At 44.8% G+C, this 13432-nt stretch overlaps 1 protein-coding gene across 2 annotated transcripts in view; it reads right to left on the bottom strand.

Annotated features, from left to right (window-relative positions):
* Nucleotides 1-13432, bottom strand: part of PCLO (piccolo presynaptic cytomatrix protein) — a gene marked incomplete at its 5' end in the record, with an annotated part of 246970 nt that overhangs the window by 26395 nt on the left and 207143 nt on the right. For both annotated transcript variants that reach the window (XM_083440693.1, XM_083440692.1), the window contains 4 exons: nt 123-190; nt 6312-6465; nt 11584-11766; nt 12911-13105. In XM_083440693.1, the coding sequence (XP_083296819.1) occupies nt 123-190; nt 6312-6465; nt 11584-11766; nt 12911-13105 (600 nt within the window). The remainder of the gene's footprint in view (nt 1-122; nt 191-6311; nt 6466-11583; nt 11767-12910; nt 13106-13432) is intronic.

Here is a 13432-nt window from a genome sequence, read left to right as displayed (position 1 = left end):
ACTATCTTAATGTGTAGCATGTTTTTTTCCAGGTGCTTCAGTATAGAAAATAAAAAACCAACAGATAGTTTTCTATGAACTTTTAAAATGTATCGTTCTAATGTTGACAATATCCAGTTTACCTTCAGCCTCCATTAATCCCATTCCTGTTTGCTTCACTGGATCTTGCCCATTCTGGCTCATCTTTCCTCTGTTGAAAAATACAGTTGAGCAGCTATTAAAAAAAGCCTCCACCATCAAATGATGCAATATACCAACCTGAGATCAATGGTGTTATACAAATTGAATAAATAATATTTTTTTGATTAAAAATGTTTACAGGTTGACTCAATATGAGATGTTCGTTTATTGGAATTCACGACCCATAATGGCTTTTAAATTTGCAAAAAGGCAGTGGCTATCAGCAGAAGCAACCCCTCCTCCCCACCTGCTTGTTCATTTCCAAATGCAGATGTGCAAGCTGTCGCACAATTTGCCACATGAAGCACGCTTTCACACTCAGAAGAGATTCTCCAGTTGTAGCCAGATTCTTTTAACACTAGGAAAACAGACGGCAGGTGAAGGGATTGTTGCACAGGGATATCTCACATACTGCATTCTGTTGGGAGGTGTGGGCCTGGCTTGATGCCTGCTCAAGTGCTGGCCACAAGGAGCTTACGCGCTGTTTAAGACGTGCAAGAATGTTGTTTACGTGGGGCAAGGCCTTCACATGCAGGGACGGCACATCTCGTTTTTCCATGTGAGTTGAAACAGGAAGTGCTGCCCCTCCCCGCCATGCCTCTTCTGGTTTCTGGTGAGATTTCAGCAAGATCTCACCCGAAATCAGCACGGATCCTGGCACCACTTCTCCAGCAGCAGCAGAGGAAGCTGCTTCATCCCCCCTGATCACAGGGCACTATGTGAATGTCTTTATGTGCGAACTGTGCCTTTGTCTGTGCTCACACACAAACAATTGGCCAGATATTCACTGTACCTTCTCACTTATCTGCAAATTGAAGGATAATTGATATTGGGCAATTATCCATTGGAGTAGTTCTGGGTAGAGCAGTGTCGCCCTATTTATTAATTATTATTTTTATTTTATTTATTAAATTTGTTAGTCGCTTTATCTTGCCCAGGGCAACCCAAAGTGACTTACAATCCAACATAACAGACAGCTGACTCCACTCCACAGAGATTCATAAAAACCAAGAGGAAAAAGAAATATATTAAAAACATCTCACCTACTTCTAAAAGGCCAAATGCCTGGTTATAGAGGGAAGTTTTTGCCTGGTGCCTAAAGATATATAATGGTGGTGCCAGGTGAACCACTCTGCGAAGAGCATTCCATAAACGGAGACCCATCACAGAAAAGGCCCGTTTTTGTGTGGCCAGCCTCTGGACCTCTCGTGGTGGAGGCACACAAAGAAGGGCTTCAGATCAAGATTGCACAGTCTGGCTCCATTCATTTGGGAAGAGATGGCCTCACAAATTCTGTATAAACATTTGCTGTCTTGGATTTTACTAATAATCAGGATGTTTTGGTCAACCACATTTCATCATTCCTCTGTTGAGGGATTACCTGATCAATTTTCAGCTCCAATCAGTGTGTGAGCTCAGGCATCTTTCTATAGACATCTTTCCTAGAGGAACTTACTTTCAATATTTTAAAACATTCATCCTCAAGCACTTCCCGAAGCTGTATTATATTAGTAGGGATTAGTATAAAATAATTACAGGCCTGAAGTTGAAAAATATGATTAAAACTTTTTTATTTGACTTCAGGGAATAATTTGTTTTTATCTACAGGCAGAAAGATTAAATATAAATTCTTAATCATATGGAAATTTGCAGCATGAATTGACTTTTCTACTAGAACTACTGAAGAGGAAACTTAAAAGAATAAGATGGATGATTTCTTTTTATCTTCTACTGACTTAGCGTACAAAAGCACTGCTGTCCTATAGCAAATCAAGGAAGACTTAATGCATATAAGTGCTTCTGAAATACAATCTCCTGGGGCCAAGTTTTGACTTTATTCCTTTTACGGACTTTAGAACATAAGGTTACGAGCCAGTTCTTTATAATCAAATGGAATCACTAGAGCAGGAAGTTTGCTGTTCTTCACTGGTACCTAAAACAGACGCATAGACCTTGTTCATTTGTCATATTGAGCAATAGTTAATGGTCTGTCACAATCACACTTTTCTAGTCTGTTCTACTCATCCCTTATTAGCACATGGAGGAAACAGACTGCAATAACTAAACCAGGGATTATAGTTTGTTGTGCCCCCAATAAACCAAGGTTTGTTTGAATGAAACAAACCACAATAATAATAATAATATAATAATAATTTATTATTTATACCCCGCCCATCTGGCTGGGTTTCCCCAGCCACTCTGGGCAGCTTCCAACAAAATATTAAAATACAATGGTCGGTTAAACATTAAAAGGTTCCCTAAACAGGGCTGCCTTCAAATGTCTTCTAAAAGTCTGGTAGTTGTTTTTCTCTTTGAAATCTGGTGGGAGGGCGTTCCACAGGGCGGGTGCCACTACCGAGAAGGCCCTCTGCCTGGTTCCCTGTAACTTAGCTTCTCGCAGTGAGGGAACCGCCAGAAGGCCCTCAGCGCTGCACCTCAGTGTCCGGGTAGAACGATGGGGGTGGACATGCTCCTTCAGGTATACTGAGCTGAGGCCGTTTAGGGCTTTAAAGGTCAGCACCAACACTTTGAATTGTGCTCGGAAATGTACTGGGAGCCAATGTAGGTCTTTCAAGACCGATGTCATGTGGTCTTGGCGGCCGCTCCCAATCACCAGTCTAGCTGCTGCATTCTGGATTAGTTGTAATTTCCGGGTCACCTTCAAAGGTAGCCCCACGTAGAGCGCATTGCAGTAGTCCAAGTGAGAGATAACTAGAGCATGCACCACTCTGGCGTGTTTGGATGTAATGCTAACCTAGGGATCATAGTTTGTTCATAGCAAACCATTAACTATGATTTTACTATGAAATGTGAAATGGGGCACAGAAGAGAAAGACTTTGCAAAATTATCCAGACTGGGAGAGTAGAGAGGAGAGCAACTGCAACCTATTCTACCCTTGTCTCACAAGCCATAGTTCAAGTGGCCATAGCCCTGCTTCTGAGCCCTCAAACATATTGCCTTGGGAACAGAATAAAGCCTTGTCATTTATTGTGGTCCCCAAATACAGTGGTGCCTCGCAAGACGAAATTAATTCGTTCTGCGAGTTTTTTCGTTCTACAAGTCTTTTCGTCTTGCGAAGCACCACTGCGTATTGACGGTTTCCCTTAGGAATGCATTGGTGGTTTTAAAAAAAAGGCGCAAGACGTTTCGTCTTGCGAAGCAAGCCCATAGGGAAATCCGTCTTGCGAAGCAACTCAGAAAACGAAAAACTCTTTCGTCTTGCGAGTTTTTCATCTTCCGAGGCATTCGTCTTGCGAGGTACCACTGTACTGATTAGTCAGTTGATTAATCACTTGGCATTTCCTATGGTCAATAATGATTAGTCAGTTGAGAAGGAAATTTGCATTAGCAGAATATTTGTCAGGTACTGGCTTATTCATATATGTAATCAGCATAATAAATTCAGTTGATAGCTAGTTTTTCAGAGGGAAATGGGGAGGGTGGCTAGCTCCACCCTCTTCTTTATCTTTCTTCTCCTTCACCCTGGCAGAGACCCTCCTATCCTTGGCATACCAGAGGATTTGTCTATCTCCCTGCTGCCTTTCCTGCCCCACCCTGAAAGGGGGGAAGAAAAATTATTAGCGTCACTTCCAACAATATCAGAATTAGGTCATTTTCAAAAGTGGTGGGTTGGTTTGTTGCTTGTAAAACCTACACGTATTTTACTTAAAAATGTGCAATTTCCCCCACTCTATTCTGCATTACCTATTCTGCCAACCTAGCAGTTCGAAAGCACTCCCGGGTGCAAGTAGATAAATAGGGACCGTTTACTAGCGGGAAGGTAAACGGCGTTTCCGTATGCGGCTCTGGCTCGCCAGAACGTGGCCCGGAAGTGTCTCCGGACAGTGCTGGCCCCTGGCCTCTTGAGTGAGATGGGCGCACAACCCTAGAGTCTGTCAAGACTGGCCCGTACGGGCAGGGGTACCTTTACCTTTACCTTTATTCTGCATTAATAAATTGGGTTCAGTATAACTTAGGGGAATGGCAGCTTTCCTCATAGGTCCCCCCCCCACCCCAGAGTCCCCTGCTCAGGGTTCATTCTAAAACCAAACAACAAAGAAATCAAACTTTAAAAGGTGCCAATGCCAAAAAAAACTCTCAACCTGTTTGTAAGTAAAGGTAAAGGGACCCCTGACCATTAGGTCCAGTCGTGGCCAACTTTGGGGTTGCGGTGCTCATCTCGCTTTATTGGCCAAGGGAGCCGGCGTACAGCTTCCGGGTCATGTGGCCAGCATGACTAAGCCGCTTCTGGCGAACCAGAGCAGCGCATGGAAACGCCGTTTACCTTCCTGCCGGAGCGGTACCTATTTATCTACTTGCACTTTGACGTGCTTTCGAACTGCTAGGTTGGCAGGAGCAGGGACCGAACAACGGGAGCTCACCCCATCGTGGGGATTCGAACCGCCGACCTTCTGATTGGCAAGCCCTAGGCTCTGTGGTTTAACCCACAGCGCCACCCGCATCCCCAACCTGTTTGCATTTGCATGTAATTTTGCAGTCTTAGTCCACTGGGGGTGGACTATTATGCCTGAAAACTTCAACCATTTCTATGAAATGGGGGGAAAGTTATAGCCATTTCAAAAATTCCCAATACAGTGGTACCTCGGGTTACATACGCTTCAGGTTACAGACACTGCTAACCCAGAAACAGTACCTCGGGTTAAGAACTTTGCTTCAGGACGAGAACAGAAATCGTGCTCCGGCGGCGCAGCGGCAGCAGGAGGCCCCATTAGCTAAAGTGGTGCTTCAGGTTAAGAACAGTTTCAGGTTAAGAATGGACATCCGGAACGAATTAAGTACTTAACTTGAGGTACCACTGTAGTGAATTGGGGAAGGGAACGAAGCTTCATTTCCCTCCTTGGTGGACTTGGCATTTAGATCCCAGGCCCAAACTGGGCAGCCTCCCAAGTGCTTTAGGAATCTGAACTGAATCTTGCGGTTGTTGCCTGCTTCTGTTTCACCAAACGTTTGTCAGAATTCTAGATTGGCATGTGTCTAGATAATATTTGCTATGACATCTGCTATGTTGGCTAATTTTTTCTTTAAAAAAGATATTATTATCACTGCTCTAATTTTCATTGGTTTGATGACTATATTCTGGGAAAATATACCAAAGTTTAAAATACTGTGTTCAGTGGAACTACAGCTTTAATCCCACCAGTGTACTGTTTAGCACACACATACGTAGCACATAAGTATGTGCTGGGAAGCTGGGGAGTATATATGGCAGTTCCTTGAGGGTTAAAGTAGGAACCTCTCATTCGTCTTTCCATGGCTAGTAAAGCGTGTTCTCCTTCAGGGAGAGCACGTGTTGTGGTGGGGTCTACTGAGCCACCCCTCTGTTACCAGGCAGGGTCTCTAAAGATGGCCTGGGGCAGTGATTGGTTCACTGGGTTGCTGGGGTAAAAGTGATGTTGCAATTTTGGTGGGAGGGGTAAAAGGTTTAAATACTCTGCACACAGCCTGGAGCTTTCTCTTTGCTGCGTGCAACGGATCACCCACCCACCCGCCCTTGAGTAAGGGGTTGTTGCATTGACCTTGCTATGCCTGTCATGGGGTCGTCTGCCGTTGGGGCAGGGGCCTGGTAGGAATTTTGTCCACCTGGCTGATTGGCTGGGCCATTTGGTCTTTGCCTACTGCGTAGCAAATCGTCACAACTTGTAAGGTTGCGGTTAGGCATTGGTTATAAATTGGTGGAGGAGGGGTTAGGATAGGCTGGGCCTGCCCCTCCATGGTTGCTGCGGAAAGGGAATTCCGTTAAAGGAATCCTGGGGCTTGCCATCTTTTCGTCCAATCCCTGGAATGGGACTAGGGCCGGCAAGCCTTCGGGGAGCAGGCGGGTGAGAGTTGAGGATCTGTGACTCAGCTCCATTTCTCCCCGACTTGCTTTCCCCCGCACTGTCTTTCGGTGGTGGCCAGAAGTCAGTTCTGTCCCCAGGCGGGGGGACAGATATACTTAACCAATGCCTAAACAACCACTCACAGTTTTGTATTTAAATAAAGTTGTGGCCAAAATTATGCCAAAAACCTTAAACAAAAATTAAGTGTGCGTTGTGAGTTATTTGGGGGGTGGCTTGGGGACCTCGACACGCAAAAGCAGCAACTTATTACATTTTAAAGAAATTCTTACATTCTTGGAATGGGAAACAGATTGGTGTCCGCAGTGGTGGTACTGCTGCTGCTGCTTCCTTCGCTGTCCATGCTGTATCCGCTGCCAAAGGTACTGGCTGAAGAACCAGTGGAGGAGACTGAACTTTCTCCCGGTCGGTGGTTCGTAGGTCTTGCTGTACAGGGTAGGAATGAAGGATTACCAAACATCCTAGAGAGACATCAGTGTCAGCAATACAAGTAGCACCTAGCAATCATGTGAAAATTCTCACAAAATGTTGCTCTAAATAGGTTCCGGGAAACCTATTCAACAATACACATCGAGGCTAATTTATAAGTGGAAAAAGCGTGTTCTCCTTCATGGAGAGCATGTGTTGCGGTGGGGGCCGCCAGGACACTCCAAAGTTGGGGGCGGGCTAATTGTTCGTTGGCCACTGATGCGATTGGGCTTCCCTTGTTGTTGGGAAGAAGTTAATGTTGCCATTTGTTGATTGACTGCCAGAAATGTTAAAACTCCTTGCACAAGGCTAGGGCTTCCTCTTTTCGACCGTGCATCGGATTGCCCGTTCCCCCCTCCCTAGAATTAGGGTTGTTCGCTTTGACCTTGCTATGCCTGTCATGGGGTTGTCTGCTCTTGGGGCAGGGGCCCAGTAGGAATTTTGTCCATCTGGCTGATTGGCTGGGGCCATTTGGTTTTTGCCTACTGCGTAGCAAATCGTCACAACTTGTAAGGTTGCGGTTAGGCATTGGTTTATGGTTTGGTTGGTTGAGGGGAAGTGGTTGAGTGCCTGCCCTTGGTAGGTTGAGTGCCTGCCCCTCTAATGCTGCTGCTGCAAGGGATTCTGTTAAAGGAATTGGGGGCTAACTATTGCTTGTCCACTCTGTCAAGGGGGCTCGGGCCATAGCAATGAGCTCCTGGTTGCATTTGGGGTGAGGGCAGGTTCCCTGCTCCGCATAACCCCCAAGTGTATTCCCCTATTCTGACTTTCGCATCGTGCAGAATGTCAGTCTGTCCCCCATGGTGGGGGCAGATAGTCGCAACCAATGCCTAAGCAACCACTCACAAATTTGTATTTCAATAAAGTTGTGGCCAAAATTATGCCAAAAATCTTAAACAAAAAATTCTGTGTGATGTGTGAGTTATTGGGGTGGCCCTGGGGACCTCGACACGCAATACAATTTTAATTTCCTCACAATGGTTTGAAAATTGAAACAATATTCATCTAGCAACAGCAATGACATTGTACAATTAATCCTTACTATTTCTAGACAACAGCTCAAATGTCACACTACTGAAGGCATTTTGAGAAAGTGTACAGAGTAAAAAGGGGGCGGGGAAACCCCAAATGCTGAATCAGGAACACAGATACTACACAGGCAACATCTTCTCCAGACACCACATAACTACGTGAATATATTTCTCAACTGCAAGTTAAAAGCTTAGAACATGTTACAGTCTCTGTTTTATTCCAAATATTGACCAAAGGAAACAATACCAGTCCAGTCATGCTGAGTTCACAAATCTCCCACAAAACTATTGGAGAATTTCCCTCACCCACCCACAAATTTATATTCATTCCTTATTTTGAGGTCGCCGTGCTTGTTACCTTTCTCATTTGGGGCAAATTGAGAAATATGCGAAGCTGCAATGTCATACAAAATAATTCTTGTCAATGATTAACTGCAGCAGTGTACATTTGAGCAACACAATTGCCCAGGACAATCCAACGCCATTAAAAACGAAAACAGATATTGCACTATCTAGAAAATACACATTGATTAATATATGTATATATGTTGTGGGTTGCTGTTGTTGTTTCTTAAAAAATGTGCTCCAGCTATGGCTTATAAGTTTATGATTGTGTATCACAGGTTAGGGCCATGATGCTCCAAAGCTTTGCAAACAACTCGTTTCCATATGTTCTAAAGGTTCAGGTCACAGCCGAATACATTTGCCAAATGGGAGTTTTCAGATAAAGCATCTGAGCAATTTCAGGAAATTGCATGTCACCTTAGAAAGGTGGGAGAGTACCAAGAGCACTGAAATGTGACAGCACTCAAACAGGAAAAAGCAGAGCCCAGCGACAGCTACAGATTATTGATGTCTATAGACTGAATAATGGGTTGGCTCTCTGAAAATTGTTTCTTTTTTGGCGGTGACAAAGCCCATTTAATTTTTCTGGGAATTAGGTACTGAGAAGCCTATTACAAAGAAGGTTTATTGAGCAGCAAATTTATTTAAAGTATGAAGGATTCTTGCAAAGCAATGACTGAATATGCCAGTGAGGCCCCGGTTTTTGAAACAGTTCTGAACAGGAAAGGATCAGATTGATAGGAGCTCCCCTCTCCCTGCACAGTCATAATGGTTGCCCTAAAAGCAATTCAGTACCAAAACAAAACAAAACAAATAAACAAAAAAAATAAACAACTATCTATTTGCAGGGCTAAAGCACAGAAGTAAGAAAACTGAAATTCCAAAAATGCAAAAAGGGGACTCTTTCTGTGCTCCACTGCCAGTGAGGTAATCTTGAGACAGTTGATTTAGCGGATCGAGAAGACCTGTGTTCAAATCCCCACACTGCCATGAAGATGACTGGAAAGTCTTTGAGAGATCACTTTCAGGGCCTATTCAGGCTTTACTCGCATGGAGGGACAATGTTAAGGGATAAAAGGAATGCTGGGCAACCGCTTCAGCCATTGTACCACCTCTTGGTCTTCACATGGCGTGTGCTGGTTTCTTATGTGTTCAGATGCAACTTCTGCAGTGGAACAACTTCCCTAGATGTGTCGGTTTCTCATGCAATTTAGAAAAGTCCTATTTCCAACTTCAAGCATTAGCTCAAGAACCTGATTATCTGCTGTCATGTTGCCTACAAAATCACTTTCTTATGCCTGATTCTCATACCACTTTTGGACTCTTCTGCTGTAATTTTAATGCACCCGTTTCACGTCGTGAATTTTTAGTTTAAAAAACCCTCATATGGTGAGAGCTAGTATTTATGATATCAAGTCACATTATGCTTTTTGGTGGGTTCCTGCCATGGAAAATGCACTCTCTCATCATATGTGGGGTCAGTCAAACAGAATGTTCACCACATGAAACTGATGTGGTAAATTGTGAGAAGTAGCTTGGGGACCAGACTTTAGTTGACAATGATACCCCCTCCCCCAAAAGGGTCCTGACCTAAGTAAAAAGACAATCAATAAATCAATGCATTAGATTTGATGCTCTTCCACAGTTGGATAAGGACAACACCGAAAGATCTATTCAAAAGAAATGATTTTCTGTAACTTTGACACTGCTTTTGTATCCAGAGCTGGTGTCTGTTGAGTTTGGTAGTCCAAAGAGTGTTTGCTAGTTGATGCGACAGGTGCTCATTGTCTGCAATTCAGAATCCTTTGCAGAGTCAGCCTCTCTCCATCTTCCAAGCAGAAGTAACTTTGGTTGCTGGTTGGGAAGCCCTGGCCTTCTTTTCTTAATGATCCCCAAGGAGATGCTATCTTTGAATGCACTGCTTCAGCTTGAAACTAAGACTAGACTCCCATAACCATTCCAGTCCCCCAAGGGGACTGCAGCCACACCATAGGAGCCACCAGTGGGAGAAAGACTGAAGGTGGATCACCACAGTCTTTTTAATGTGTTCAGAAGAATACATGAGGGTTTAAACTGGGGAGGGGGAGTAGGCACATACACAATGTCCCCACACAAGCTGGGCACACATACCGCACCCCTGAACGTCTCATGTTGAGTAGAAAGATCTGAAGAGGCCTTGTAAACACATTGGGCTAGGCACACAAGCTTCCTGACCACCAGGAACCTTGATAATGGCCCCAGGGGTGCTTGCAGGCATGATCACTTGACTGCACTGACAAGTCTCCTTCAGCCCCTCCTGATCAGCACAAGAAAGCTGAGGCGGGAGCAGCTATGCTTGGCGTGCCTATGCCCACGCCCTAGTTTAAACTCTGGTCATGTTTTCATCACCCAAATTTCTCTGTCAGGTCCAACGGGGAATTGTGTATCCCCTATTTCAGAGAGATCATTCCATTCCTGGGGTAAGGAGATGTAGAACCTTCCCTTCAGACATGATTGAGAAGTGCTAAGGGAACATGTAACAGGGCTTTTTCTCCTTCCTATGTCTGACTTGGTTCTCAGAGAAATGAATGTGAGAGATATGGAAATTCTTACTGTGAATTTCTATTCCTGGGGTTCCGAGAGGGCAGTCCTGGCAAGGGATGGTTCCTACAGCTTGCAGATCTCTCTTCTTCATGCCAGGACTGCCGTCCAGGAACCTCCATCCATTGAGCAGCAGTCTCTATCCTCGGCACCCAAGGAGCAGTTTTGTCCTAAATATACTCCAAAATCTATGGAAAGGACCATGACTCCTTCTGAGACAAAGTAGAAGACTTTTGAATGTAAGGTAAAGGTAAAGGTACCCCTGCCCGTACGGGCCAGTCGTGTCCGACTCTAGGGTTGTGCGCTCATCTTACTCTAGAGGCCGGGAGCCAGCGCTGTCCGAAGACACTTCCGGGTCACGTGGCCAGCGTGACAAGCTGCATCTGGCGAGCCAGCGTAGCACACGGAAACGCTGTTTACCTTCCCGCCAGTAAGCGGTCCCTATTTATCTACTTGCACCCGGGGGTGCTTTCGAACTGCTAGGTTGGCAGGCGCTGGGACCGAGCAACGGGAGCGCATCCCGACACGGGGATTCGAACCGCCGACCTTTCGATCGGCAAGTCCTTTTGAATGTAGATATAGCTTTTTGTGTCATGTCAATAGGAACATCATTTCTTCTTCTTCTTCTTCTTCTTCTTCTTCTTCTTCTTCTTCTTCTTCTTCTTCTTCTTCTTCTTCTTCTTCTTCCTTGCTGCTAACTTTCACAGGTGAAAACACCACACTAGATGTACAAATGATAACAACAACCAATGCTGTGTCCAAGTTGAAATCCCAGTGTGCCATGCTAGTCTTTACTCAAATAAAAAGAATGGTTTAATCATGCTTAAGCAATTTATGTTAAACGCATGCCATTTAGTAGGCAGTGTGAGCCCAGTTACCCCATTTTTGTGTGTGGTGCTGGAGCTTCCCTGTCTCAGAACGTTCTATAATTTGGACTCAGCACAATCTTTCAAAATGGGGTTTGTACATTAGCTGTAAGATGGGCCTAGGGTTTTTCAACACAACCTGAATACCGCAGAGAGGGCTGGAGAGATAAGTTCAATGTGTAAGGATGAATTAGCAGGCATGGCAAGAAGGCATTTAGTTAAGGCTGACTTCTTGGCCATGTCTTTGGGCTCACCTCCTTCAGGCTTGGCCGGTCCATCAGACATCACTTTCCTGAGGGCTAGTTGGCTTTGGTCTTTGTTGTCACTGGCTGGTGAAGGCAGATTGTCAGACTGAGTTCTTTGAATGGGGAGGACTCCTGCTATGCTGTGTCTGTGCTGCTTCCTTGCATGATTAGACTGACCGCTTTTATGTGCTGCTGTGGCAGTGTAGGTGGAATGGAAACCCAGAATATGTATCCTCAGATGGAACCAGCTTAAATGTTAGTCATGCAAACACAAGTGGGGGGTTTTTCTCTTCTGGATTTAAATAGGCAAAGTGTCTTCAGAGACCAAAGAGACACCACATGCACAGCATTAAAGGGTTTTTAAACTGGCTGTTTCTTTTTCATTAACAACAATGAAGAAGATGGAGGGAAATTTATTTTCTGCTTTCTGCAATATGCAATGCTGATTATATGGCACACCAAATAATCATGGAGACAAACACAATGACGCTACAGTTGGATTATATTAATTTGCAGGTGACTAAAGCCTCAACCTGTAATTCTGTGACGGGAAGGGGGGTATGTAAAAGTTGTAATTGTACAACCTCACTGCAGACTAAGAACAACAACAAAATCAAATCCACCCCTATATAATGTCACTCTAGCAGAGCTAATGATATGGCTGTTAACGTTGCCAATATTTCCTCAGTAATTATCTATATGTTAATTTTGTGCTCCACAAAAATTCTATTGACCTAAGAAAACATCGGTTGCTTCAAATAATCCTGTCAAAAGATTAAAACTGTCAACATTTATCAGCACTGAACAACCTTTTCCCAGGAAAGTCTTATGACCTTCTTAAGGTCTTTGAGCTGCAAAGGGTGACATTGCCCAATATGTCTCTTTCTCATTTGCTTCCTAATGTTAGCAATCTGTGTTCCTTGCTAAACCGCAGGATCTTACTTAGGAGTCTGGAAACCAAGTCTATGAAGTTTGAATTATGGTTGAGGCATTTAGTGGCACCAAAGCAACAGCACACAGCAGAATTTTACCACAAGATGTGGACAGACAGTGGACAAATGGAGACCCCAGAAGAGAAACAGCCAGTTCTACTGCATTCTATGCAAATAAAAGAGGACTTCTAAATAGGAGGACTATATTATATTTATATGGATCTACACACAGACACACACGGAGAGAACACTGAACAGGTGGAACACACATTGTGCTAAGAGCAGAAAGAAAAGCCCAGCAGGGAAAGAGTTTGAGGGGCGGGAAGCGAAGGGGGGGGGCGGGGAGGAAGGCAACAGTTGAACATTAAGCTGCCATGCTGAGGAATTTTATTTGCGTCTTTTACTTGGTTGAAGGCGGAGCTGTTGGACAGCTGCTTCGGCAGCGGCGATGGCTGCCCCAGCATCTTCAAGGTGCGTTTGAGTGACGCTGGTTTTGCTTTGGCTCCGCGAAGGCCCATGAGAGCGCAGGTGCCCTTCGGAGGAAGATTTGGAGCTTCCTGGGCTGCTGTGGGACTTCTCAATGGTGGGCACCTGCATATCTGGTAAGCAGGGGAAATATAATGGTTACCAAAGAGATGCGGGAGACAAAGACAAACTTCAACCTCTATTTATTCTAAGCAATAAGAAGCAATGTAAAGGTAAAGGTAAAGGTACCCCTGCCCGTACGGGCCAGTCTTGACAGACTCTAGGGTTGTGCGCTCATCTCACTCTATAGGCCGGGAGCCAGCGCTGTCCGCAGACACTTCCGGGTCACGTGGCCAGCGTGACGAAGCTGCATCTGGCGAGCCAGCACAGCACACGGAACGCCGTTTACCTTCCCGCTGGTAAGCAGTCCCTATTTATCTACTTGCACCCGGAGGTGCTTT

This window comes from Podarcis tiliguerta (genome assembly GCF_965153285.1).
Source record: "Podarcis tiliguerta genome assembly, chromosome: 5".
Taxonomy (NCBI): domain Eukaryota; kingdom Metazoa; phylum Chordata; class Lepidosauria; order Squamata; family Lacertidae; genus Podarcis; species Podarcis tiliguerta.
The sequence above is the reverse complement of the archived record's forward strand: the minus strand, read 5'-3'. Positions and strand labels throughout refer to the sequence as shown.